At 36.8% G+C, this 13,184-nt stretch overlaps 1 protein-coding gene across 2 annotated transcripts in view; it reads right to left on the bottom strand.

Annotated features, from left to right (window-relative positions):
• Positions 1–13,184, bottom strand: part of Dtnbp1 (dystrobrevin binding protein 1) — a 108,958-nt gene that overhangs the window by 72,173 nt on the left and 23,601 nt on the right. For both annotated transcript variants that reach the window (XM_020169591.2, XM_074082876.1), the window contains 2 exons: positions 10,510–10,642; positions 886–1,018 (listed from right to left, as the gene is read on the bottom strand). In XM_020169591.2, the coding sequence (XP_020025180.2) occupies positions 886–1,018; positions 10,510–10,642 (266 nt within the window). The remainder of the gene's footprint in view (positions 1–885; positions 1,019–10,509; positions 10,643–13,184) is intronic.

The raw sequence follows: 13,184 nt of genomic DNA, 5'->3' as shown, positions 1-13,184 counted from the left end.
GCCAGACTTCAATCCTATGACTTCTGTTTTCTCCCCTCTAACAACCGCCACTGAAGCTTCAGTTCCATCCTGCTGTGCCAGCATAGATAACAGCAAGTCTCATGCTCTCTTACTACCACTATGGGTGGACTCACCCCATGGGCTTGAGAACCTCACCCTGCACCTTCCAGCCCTGCCCAAGACGGCTGCTATGGAGCTGGGATGCCCCAGCTAATATAGCTGTTACACTACAATTTTTCTTCCTTTTCTAGTTTAGGTTGACCTGATGATAATAATCATTATTACAATACCTACAGAGCACTAATTGAATTACATCACCCACACTCACAACTCTATGAGACTGATGCATTATTATTCATTCCCCTTATAAACCAGGGCACTGAGACTGAGAGAGATTAACTCCCCTAAGGTCCAACAGCTAGTAGATCTCAACAAGAGGTCTCAACAAGAGCTGAGATTTAGGTCTATCCAGCCCCTCTCCACAGCCTGGGTTCCTGACTCTACTATTCAAGGAGGAGGAGAGAAGAAGGAAAAAGCAGCTCAGTCACTTGCCATTGGAGAAAAGTAGGCCAGGGGTCCTACTTTGTTGGAAACTGCACTTTGCTCTACTCCCTTCCACTCCATACTGGGAGTGCATGTTTTACTCTACCTTTAGCTTTTCACAACTCATCACCATAAAATGACAACAAATAGATAGTGATTTAAACACACACACACACACACACACACACACACATATATTTTGGAAAGCTTATTAATGAGCTGTACATGTTGAAGCCTTTGTCTTTCACCAGTTGAAATGTATTTTTTAAAAAATAGCACGTAGAACAGCGAGAATAACTTTGAGATTTGAAATGAATAGTGCAGCTAATTTTTCAAACTCACCTCTTACTCTTCTTGTAATTCTCCAGGTGCTGGGACTGGGCATGCCTGTGCCTTTCTAGCTCACATTGTTCACACAAGTCCTCCAGATAGAGCAGGTGGTTTTCGATCTCCTCGAAACTAGCCTCTAAATGAGCTGAAAGTATATAACATAATAGAAACATAAAAAAATCAGAATTCTTGACCATAAAGAAAAGAAAAAGAGCCAAAAACATAAAATTTTAAATTTTCAAGATTATATTACATTTGCTTTATATCCCTTATTAAACTTTGAGACAAAATTAAACACATTGACCAACATTAAAACATATTTCAAATTATCCTTTTTCAGCATTATTCAAACATTCTCAAGATATAACTTTCTAAAATATTTTATTAAACAGAATGAAGAAGCAGAGTATCTTCATTAATCTAATGTTATCTTCTAATGATTCCATATACCGCCGGTGAATAAGCAGTTTTTACTTAATGAGAAAAAGCAAAACATTAATACAAATTATACCAACATAATTTAACATTTACAATTCCAAGTTATGTTAGCATTTGTTTTGCCTCTGGCACATCACAGTTATAAATCTCCAAGGCACAAAATATGTACAAATACTTGGTAAGCCCAGGTTAGTAAGCTAGTCAGTGGTTAGGTGAGGAGGAGTCTTAGCTCTTCTTGTCAAATGACTGGTTTTTCACAAGCTACTCTGCCTCCAAACCACAAAGTTTGGCAGTTTTACTGGAACGCAGTGAACATCTGGTCAAATCTTTCACTTAAGAGATTTAAGACCAAAGCCTGAGGTATGGGGATATAGCTCAATGGTTAAGTGTTTGCCTAGCATGTATAAGGCCTGGGTTCAATCCCTAGTACCACAAAAAAAAAAAAAAAAAAAAAAAAAAAAAGACCAAAGCCTGGAAAAACTAATACAGAACCTTGCCCAAAGTCACAGAGCTAGGGAAGGGCAGAAGGGACTCAAACTGAGTCCCTCTTATACTATAGTGACTGCCAGTTGATAGGATGCTAAATAAATCAACTTTACAGTTATAAGGGCAAGGATTGCTTGTTTTTTTTTTCATACAACAGAAAAGCTTTAGAGGTCAAAGATTTGAGAACAGGTTCAGAACAGTTTACTGAACATCCACTGGCATACACCAGTCACTGGAACACAACGATGACAAGCCAGGCCTGTGCTCAAGAAGCTCACATTCCAGTGGCAGCACAGCTGAGCCAGCTGGCCACCAGGGAGCTCAGAGGAGTGGCAACATGAGGGAAAGCTCAGCAAGGGAGGATTTCCAAGTTGGGATGTGAGAGTGACCCCCACACCATTAGGGGATCTTAAATCTTGGAATACAGCCCAGGGTATAATTTGTAGGTATATGTCTTTGTCAGGAAAAAATGAAAATGTTATCAATATTCTGATCTATTTAGAGTCATTTGATCTTCTTTACATCAAGATCATTACTGGGCAACAAAATTTTATCTACTAGATTTTCACTGGACTTTTTTTTTTGGTACTGGGGATTGAACCTAGGGTCTCATGCATGCTAGACATGCATTTTACCAATAAGTATGTCTCCAATTTTTTGAAATATGGTATTGCTAACTTTTCTGGGGCTGACCTGAACTTGAAATTCTTCTACCTCCACCTCCCAAGTAACTGAGATTATAAATGGATACCACCACACCTGGCTTCATAGGACTTTCTAAAGTAGCTTCCAGAGCATCTACATTAGAGGCAAACTCAAATTTCAACTTGCCATTCTAGGTTTATTATATTGCAACTTGTTTCTGTTTTGAATCTTCAACCAAAGATCTGTTAAATTCAGAAACATTCACATTTTGCCCTCACCCCCTTCTGTGGCTGGAGCTGTGCCAACTCAACCTGCAGATTATTTGACATACCTGTGCTTATGTCAAATTCTCATAATCTGCTCCCCAGATCTCCCCCTTTTTTATTTCTTAAATGCATGAAGTCTGTCCCCCAATCCAAGGAGCTGTCTTGAAACCTCTGTTGCATGTCAGAGTTGTTAGGGTCCAGTCTCTCAAGCACAGGGTAAAACTCCTTGACTACAAGCTGCCTGTAAGGCAGCCTGTAGGGGACTCATTACAAAAGTAGGAAGTCTCTTGGCCTGTGGAGGTAACCCCAAATGCATGGTTCCCAGTACTTGATGGGCCAAAGCATCCTCCTAACTCTCCTCATCTGACACTGAATCAGAATCAGAATCATCTTTGGACTGAATTTTAAGGTGGGGCTGACGGTTCAGCAGCTCCACTGCCCACAGCATCTTGTTACTGCCTCTCACACTCCTGTACGACTGGTCATAAGGGGTGAGTCCCTCATCCCAGCTCGGCTACAAAGGAGGAAAATCTTTGTTTATGTGAGGGAGTAGGCTCCCAACAGTTTCTAATCATAGACTACAACCTGAAAGTAACATAGATCTATTACCTTACTTCATTTTTCTATGACCTTACTTCTTTCCTATTCTTTTCCATTACCTTACTTCTTCTCTATTCTTACTTTTCTATTTATGCACATGCTTCTTGGAGAATGTCTCCTCATCTCAGGCTTGGAGTTCCTGTACAAAATCTAAAAACTGCATCAGCATAACTCTTAAAGTCTCGGTCCTCAGACTCATACTGTCCCATGTTTTTACACCTGACTGTATTTAATTCACTCTTTCCCTCACCTTAATTATTTTCCTATTTCTTTTCTCTATTACTTGCATGTTTCTCAGAGAGTGTCTCCTCATCTCAGGCTTTGAGTTCCCCAGGTAGTTAGGTCCCTGTTGGGGCGCCACCTCTCATGACCAGTGCAATCTCATCCTAGAAACCTAACTGGGAGCAACAGGAGATTAAGAAAGGACAAACGACAGATGACAAACATGCAGAAAGCTGGGGTCAGGTGGACTGGGCGCTCAGACGGAGACACACGACAGCCTCATACACCTACAGCAAGTTTATTATATACAGTGGCAAATAAGGAAGTGGGGCAACAGTTCTTGGGGGGTGCATGGCATTGTAGTTATTGGGAACAGGAGGAACCTGCAATCACTACTCTCTGAACATAAACATCTTAGGAAAAGCAGCTAGGCTGCATTTTGTCCTCATCCCCTTCTGTGGCTGGGGCTGTGCCAACTCAGCCTACAGATTATTTGGCATAGCTGTGTTTATGTCAAATTCTCATAGGAATCTCATAATCTGCTCCCCACAGTTAAGAATGTTACAAATGACAGATTAGGAGTCTATGTGAGACAAAAAGGCAAAATTATATTATATTATCATTTACATTGTTTTCTACTTTATTACATGGAAAAATGAGAGGCTAGGAGACTCAGCCTGGGAGTTAGCACTATAGCACTGAAGAAGTGATATTCAGCTATTCTGTTGTAACTAGTTTAACAGGGTCTTAAAGCATACAAAAGACTATCATAACTAAAAGGATTATTTAAAAAGGGACTGAACTTTGATTAGAGATAAGAACTAGCATATAGAAGCCATTGAACCAACTTGGTTCCTTTTGTGTCAGACATTCACCTTTAACACATGAAAGATTGGTTCAGAGCAGGACTCAGAAGCACAGCTTAGAACTCAGCTCTGCCCCTCACACAGTAACTAATCTATGAAAAGGTTAAAAACATACATCTTGCAAAACTGTCAAAAGGATTAGATGAACCAAAGTACCTAAACTAACAACTTGATAGTGATTAATTAAATGAATATAAAAATACATAGAAAAACTTTTTATAAAAATTACCTAGCTTTTATAAAAGTCATTTAAAGCTAACTTTGTTGACCAATACCAATTATGATATAAACAAGTTCTATGGATCTAAGAGGTCAAAATATTAATAACATTTTCCTTTTCTTCTGATAAACTCATATGCCTATAAACTATACCCCAGGTTATATTCTTAGATTTAAGATCCCATATTCATAAGGGGAATTAAATTTAAAATGATTTTTAAAGAATGATAATAGTCAGTAATTTTTATATTGAAAAATTGTATGTTCTTTTTACCTTTTTCATTTTTGTTTGACAGATGGCAATTTCCACTTAGATTATAGCTCTTTTGGCCAACTACAGAGCTAACAAGGCCAGGAACTTAAATGAAGTTGATCCCTAGGCAGGCTGATTAATGTCTCATGGATAGAATTCTGTTCTAGGTACAAATTGTACTTGCTGTTAATAACATGGGGCCAGATGAAAACATGTGAGCAGTTTAATACCAACTTGGAACATGTAATAAAAAAGAAAGTGACAACCTTCTAAATAGGCCAGTAGTGGCATGCTCTTGCGCTGAATAATCAAAATGTAGACTGAGGATACCTGGTATAGTCAGAGGTTACTTTACTGCTACCACTAAAGCCATCTTTATGTTCTTCCCTTTCAAAAGCCTCAAAGGAGGCTCAAATGGTACAGCAACTGCCTTCTAAGCACAAAGCCCGGAGTTAAAACCCCAATACCACCAAGAAAAAAAATAAAAATTCATTGAGCTAGGGATGTAGTTCAGTGGTAAAGTGCTTGTCTGGCATGTGCAAGGCCTTGGGTTCGATTCCCCAGCACTGCAAAAACAAACAAACAAACACACAAACCAAAAAACCCCAAACTTCAAAGGCTCCTGAGAGTTCAGAAGTTAAACTCCTTAACTTAGCTTTCAGGGACCCTCTGGGTACAATCTACTGCTATTATCTTACCACCACTATCCTTCACATATTCTACCTTACTGCAAAACAGGACCACATGCCATTCTGAGAAGAGCCCTAAGCACTCTGCAACCTTACCTGATCTTCTCTCTGCTGAAAAGCCCCCATTTGTCTCATCAGGCCCTAGCCCATGCTTGCCCTGCCTTCTACCCACAGTTGTGCTTACTCCTCTGAGCCTCTACAGACCTTTGGGCCTCACAAAGGACTCAAATTCTGACATCATACAACCATTTGTGTCCTCTTATCTCTCTTGGGAATAAGTAAGGATCTTAAGAGTGAAGACTATATCCTTGCATCTTTGTACCCCCTAATATCTAGTCTGTTGAATTCAATAAACAATGGTTTCTGGGTGATAAGAGTGATTTCATTACTCTACAATGTAAAATAATCAAGAAAAACCTATGATTCATGTTCATCTAATTTAAAGATTAAGAGTTAATACTAAATTTTGTAAAAGAACAAATCAAACATGAACAGAGAACTTAGAAAACATTAAACAACATGATGGTCCTTTATTAGCAGAGTGTCAAGTCAGGCCACTTCATCAATGAGCTAAAGTAGAAGAAGCAATGGGGATTTTCCGTTTTAACTCTTAACAAGCTTGAAATAAGTAATAAAATATAAAAGAATTATATTAAAAATAAGCTTCCATCCTTTTTATATTAAAAGCTTTTTTAAAAAACCTAATTTATTATAAGCATAAACATGATATATGTTTTGAGTAGGTTCTATTGAATTTAAATTGTCATAAATTTAATTTCCCTAACAACTTGCTCATTTCCTATTACAAAACAAGTTGCATCTATGTGTAAATTGGTAAGCAAGTCAGAATGCATGTACATAAAACACCAGCAGGCCTCCATAGGCACAAATACACCTTTACAAAGAGCTCAAGCCTCACTATTTTGTTCACTATCGTAACAGCATACGTCTCATTTAGTGATCCATGGAAAAGATAGGTGGAATTTTACTGTGAAAAACCATTTGGGAATGCCTGACAGCTGTGCAGGAAAGAGCATCACAAATCTTTATGAGAAGATTGTCCCAGAGGAAGAGCAATTCAACTTGGAATTTTTTGTGCCATTTGTTTCAAATACATATTATCTACAGTATAGCCACTGATACATAAAGAGTGAAGCAGCACACTAAAATTATTTCACACTCAATGAGTTTTTTCCTAACACAACAATTACACTCACAGAACAAAGAAATCTTCTTTGGCTATAAACCCATGGGTCACAAAGGCCAGCTACTAAAGATGGGAAGATTATTCAAATGCATATTATACTTTTATGTACTAAGATAATAAGGTAATAACGGTATGGTAGTAAGTAAAGTTTAAGAGTTGCATTAACTTGCAAAAGCCACTATGGAACAAATGAGATCCATGTATAGACCAAAGTGTCTAAGAGAGTTGGCACTATTGACAGGTCTGATCTCAGAGAGTAACCTGGACAATAAGATACTCTAGTTAGTCAAACATTAACAGCTGTGACAGTGTCCCTCTAGATGTCCTCTCAAATTCTGTACAGAAGGAAGCATCACAAAAATCTATCAGGCTAGGTCGAAAGAAATGAAGGATAAACTCAGTATGTAGCTGCCATTCTCTGACATCACTGTGTTATCTTAGAATAGCAGAATTTCTATTCTAGATGATGGAACAATCTTCTAAAATAGGTTCTACAAAATTTAAGTAACAGAAAAAATCAACGACAAGCCCTTAGTGGGTTAAGCTTCAATTAAAGAATAGAATGACTACCCTCTAGTGGAAATTCAAGAGAATTCAATAAATACATGTTCCAGAATGTTCTCAGTTCTATGATAAAACATACACAGTGATTATTTCACAGAATAATAATGTATATACAATCTGGATAAAAATATTTCATTTCATCTTTATATACTATCTTTTAACACACATTTCTACATTGTTCATCTCAGTACATTTAATGCTACAGTTCTGTATTCAAAACTGTTTTATAGCACAAGTTAAATTATATAGCATCCATCCAAAAGCTTGTCACAGAAAAATGACTGTGTAAATTTGCAAAGGCTGGAGAGACTCTCATTAGAATGTTAGCATCCTAATGGCAGGTATCCAGCCTTGTTCACTACTGTATTCCCAAAGCCTTAAGTAGCACCTGGCCCACAGCAGATACCTCATACCAGACACTGTGCTAAATGCTTTACATTTGTCATTTCATTTAATCCTCCAACTACCCTATGAGGTAGGTTCAGTTATCCTTCAGCATCCTTAGGGGTTTGGTTCCAGAATCCCCATGGTATCAAAACTCCTGGACACTTAAGTAGTCTGTGATATAATGGTATATGCAGTATTGCACATAACTTACATCCATCTTCCCATACATTTTATATCATCTCTACATTTAAAATAGGTAATGTACAAAATGTTATGTAAATTATTGTTATACTGTATTATTTAGGGAATAATGACAAGAAAAAAGTCTACACATTTAATATATATGTATTTTTTTAATGACTATTTCCTAACTGCAGTTGACTGAATCTGTGGAGCAGAGCCCACGACACAAAGGGCTTGTACTTTGGTCCTTATTTTGCAGACAAGGAAACTAAAGCTTGGAGCAGTTAAGAAACTTACGCAAGTCTCAGTTAGAAAGTCCTAGAACTGAGAAACAATCTCAGATGCGACCATTCATATTCATTACTTTTCACTTTCAAGCATACCTTTATGTTATTTTTTTCAATGACAGGGCTTACCAGTAACTATCAATTAAATATGCTTTTGTAAGCTAGATGGATCACATCCCATAAAAAATCAATATGAATAGAGTAGCCATTACTTAACAATCCCTCAGGGTCAGGTAACTAGGACTCCTATTTATTAAGCCACAGGACAGCATAACTAAAAGCATCATCAAAAGTCTAAATTAAATCCTTTACTTTTTAATAAAAGCAGACCCTCCAGAGAGCAAGGCAAGACCAGAAAAGGTTAAGTAGCCTGAAAAAATGGAGAGACTGACTGGATATGGTATTAGATCTGACAAGGAGAGGATAAAAATTTCAAAGTTAAGGTCAGTTACTACATCACTTTTATTTTTTGTTACTGCTTGACTAGTTAAGCCTTGTAATTTCATGTCAAGGTATTTAAGTGATAAAAGAAGATATTTTGAGGCTACCAAAAAATTGTATATGAATAAACATTTAGCATATTAAATGCTTCTTATATCTAAAAATGATGCCTAAACTCAATAAAATGAACTCATAAAGTACATTAATGACATAAATATGTAATTAAAACTTATCCCACAAAATCTGACTTCATAATGTTTTCATATTATAATACTAGCACTAGTTCCAGGACACTTAAATTGCTTAGCTAAAAGCCTCAAAATTTCAAAGCATCTATGAGTATACTCTAGGTCAACAAATACTAAGCTTCTGGAATTCCTAGTTGCTACCCTCCACAGTTAGTTATTCACTATCAAGTAAAAATATCAGGAAATAAATTAAATAAATTTAATAATTTATAAATTAAATCTCAAAGGTAGTATGTCTTTTAAATACTAAAAAATAATAAATAAAAACCAACCATCTAGATTTTAGAAAGGAGGACACTAATTGCCAAGGGGCAAAACCTCAACAATTAGATCTCAGTTGGCTTTATTTTTGACTCTAAAATTGGACAGTATTCATTCCATAAAACATAGTAAGTGTTCTGATAGGCTGAACAGAGGAGGTTGGTTTTATTGGCAGAAAAGGACTGAAGGAAATAGAAACAAAACACCAAAATGTGGACTGGTCACTTCAAACATCCAAATGAAAACAAAAGTAAACTTCCACAAAGTTTAAATGCAGCTAAACAGGTGCCTTCATCTAACTGGAGTTGTTCGATCTCCTATCAGTTTGAAGAGAAAAAAACATCCTGTAAGACTGAAGCTCTAGCACACCTAAAATTTAAAAGTGCCAATTTTTGGAGCATATCCTTAGTCAGGACAGTTACCCTAATCCTAATTATTTTCTATACTTACGCTTTTTAAACAAACAGACTTAAGGTCACAAACACAGTCCTGAGTCACTTTAAGAATCAATAAAATAAAAATTATGTTTCCTGAGCTGAACTGAGTCAGAAAACATTAGGGGACTGGCCTAGTTAACTCCATTTTGTCCTTCTGCCACATTTTTTTTGAGCCCTTCTGCCTTCCTAGTCACCTTGCAATTCCAGGAAAAACAGGACTGATGGATAACATCTTTATAACAAAGAATGGGAACCACCTAGAGCTGCCACCCTCCCAGTGAGGACAATTACCCAGAGTCCAAGTAATCCTCTCAAACAGGAACCAGGTTACTCCCTCCAGGTGATAACTTCCAAGAACTGGACCAGACCATTTGCCTGACCAAGATTACAGGCTCTGCCAGTCATGTACACATTAAAGCCCTCCTTTGATTCCCTTTCTATAAAATCTCAAAGTTTCTATCAGACTCAAAGATAATCTTGGAGAACCTCTTTTGTCTTCCCAACACAGCCATGTGGGATTATGTCTCCTTTCTCCACCATTCACTAGTGCTCGTCCCTTTAACTGGCACATAGGGACTGGTGCCCAAACCTAATCCATTTGGGACCTCCAGGGCCAGGGCTCTTTGGCCCCCTAAAAATCCTGTTTCAGTACATTTTAAAAATCATTTCTACACTTGATTTTTTTGGCCATACTGGGGTTTGAATTCAGGGCCTCAAGCTTGCTAGGAAGGTACTCCACCACTTGAGCTACTCCTCCAGCCCTCATTTCTGCACTTTAAATAATTTTCTAGCTATTTTTAATCAGTCTGAAATTAACTAGAATACACTATCCCCTAAGAATTTAATGAATTCTTAGAAAGCTCTGAAATTACACCAAGTATTGTTGAAGATGTTTTCATTCCTAAAAGTGATGTATAGCTATAAGCATCTAACTTACCCAGGTTAGCCACCATGGATTCTAAGTCTGCTATCAAACCTGGAAGCTGCTGGAGCTGTTCCTGCAGCTCAGTTAAGCTGGTCTTCTTTTTCTCCCAGTGGGCAGAGAGCATGACCACCTCACTGTCCACCAGCTGCAACAAAGGGCAGGAGGGCAAAGTGAAACCAAATCTTAGACACAAAGAAATCACAGCTAGCATGATGATATTTAGCCAATGCACTCCTCTACTGAGTACAAATGATAGTACATGCTGCAGAAGACTGAAATTGTTTTCTTTTTTAGAAAAGAACTGGCTTAATATTCAGTATAGAAAACCTCAAATTCCTGCTTGTATCAGTGCATCTTAACCCAAAGGAGAGTAAGTTAAAAAAATGACCTCAGAAATTACTTCTAAGTATACCTTGTTTTAAAGGAAACTGTTTATTTGAAAATCCAAACCTATAAAAAATTAAGATAAAAAAACTACAATTAACAATCAAAAAGAAAAACAAATCTAAAACATAATTAACAGGTACTTACTTGCTTCACAAAGGAATTCTTGTAACAGAAAAGTTTGTAATGCATTGTAAATGTACAATGATCAATTTGCATTTAGAAAGGAACAACTCTCACATAAAATAAACAAAAGGGTACTGTATATTAAGGAATTATTGAAGCAACTGGTCAGTTCCAGAAAAAGATGACAAGAATTTAAGTTCACAAAGAAGGAACTGAGATGTGAATACAGGGCTGAAAGACTAAGATAATTCTAACTTTTTTTTTCATACTGGGGTTTGAAATCAGGGTTCTGGGCTTGCCGGGCAGGCACTCTAATACTTGAGTCATACCTCCAGACCTAATTCTAACTTCTTTTCCTAAAAACAGCAAAAAAGAAAAAAAAATCAAGGATATTAGTTTCTCCTAGACAATTTTGTCTTGGTCTTAACACATAAGAGAGAAAGAACCTGGAATAAGATGCGGAAAGAGCAAGGAGAGGTTATCTCTTGAGAACATGACCAAAAATAAGCTAGAATTATGAAAACTACTATATTTTATGTACTTAACATAAAGGTTACAAAATCTACAATATAATGGAGGAAACTGCGTTTGAATTTTATATGCAAAAATCACTGAGTTCAAGCCATGATATAATGCCTCACTACAGGCCCAAAGGCAAAAAAGGGCCAAGCAACCATGGACTGAAACTTCTGAAACCATGAGTCAAAATAAATCCAACCTCCTTGTAAGTTGATTATCTCAGGTAGTTTGTAACAAAGACCAAAAAAAAAAAAAAAACCCAAAAACTATGGATTAATACAATATAAAACTACCCCATTCAGAGTTTGGAGTGAAGGGGAATACATCAATTTCATTTGACTTCTGAATGAATTTGGTAAGCAGAATAAATTATTTTGATATCACTTTATAGACAAAGTAGTAAGAGAGAGACTAAGTTGCTTATCCAAGGTCAAAATATATTAGTATAGCCAAGATGAGAAATGAGGATTTTCAACATCCTTTTTGGCTCACTTTCCACTCCAGTCAGAGGAAATCTAACCTGAACATACAAGTGAAACAGTGTGATTCACTGGCTTACATGTCAAACTATTAAACAAAACCATGAATTTTACAAGTTCAATTTGAAGGCAGACAAATATTTCACAATTAAGAGGAATGAGAACCAAAATTCTAGAAGTCTAACTTCAGAAAACTTCCCTGGAAGTCTAACCTCTAAATCACTATTAACTGTTCATTTGTAGATTGCTAAAGGGGAGGGAGTGGGGAGAGAGGTGATCAAAGAAATTGTTTAGAAAAAGCTTAGACAACAAACTTATCATTGACTCCAGCTGCTTTATAAGATATTGCTCTGAACTATTAACACTACATAGTTAGAATTTGCTTTAAAGTAGATGAGTATAAAATAATTTGTTAAACAAGATTGAATTTTCCATAAGTATACTTGGCCTGTGATGTTGATGCTGTTTAACCATTACAATCTGCTGAAGACAAATGAGCAAGTCTGACAAAATAAAAACTTGTAATAAAGATACACATTTAAATACTTAAATATGTCTCAATGACACATTACAAGGGTTTTAAAATAAATTTTGATTTTTAAAGTTTGGTATTATATTTCTAGAAAACGATGGAGGTCATCTTTTGTTCTGGTGACTCAAACATTGAAGGGTTTATTTTTTGTGTTTGTTAGTATTTGGGAAACGGGGGCCTAAATTAATCTGTGGGGCCCATTAGAAGTTTCATCCATAAGGGATTTGTTGGATATCATGTGCGACTCTTTCATTTTTTAACTTAGGGGTTCCTTGCTAATGCAGGAAATATAACTTAGAACTCCACGCTCATGTGAGGCCAAGAGCATCGTAACAAATTCAGAAAGGAACCTAGTTTTGCTTTTCATAATCCTCTTTTTTTTTTGGCAGTACTGGAATTTGAACTCAGGGCCTCATGCTTGCTAGGCAAGTGCTCTACCTATTTTAGCCATGGCACCAGGCTAGGCTACAAAGCTTATACCATGTTACTGAGTACTGTAGGGAACCATAACACAATGGAAAGTAGTTGTATATCTAAACATAGAAAAGTTATGGTATAAAAGATTAAAAATGGTACACCCATCTAGGGCATTACCACAAATGGAGCTTGCAGGACTGGATGTTGCTCTGGGTGAGTGGACAATGAAT

This window comes from Castor canadensis, chromosome 8 (assembly GCF_047511655.1).
Source record: "Castor canadensis chromosome 8, mCasCan1.hap1v2, whole genome shotgun sequence".
In the NCBI taxonomy this organism is placed as follows: Eukaryota; Metazoa; Chordata; class Mammalia; order Rodentia; family Castoridae; genus Castor; species Castor canadensis.
The sequence above is the reverse complement of the archived record's forward strand: the minus strand, read 5'-3'. Positions and strand labels throughout refer to the sequence as shown.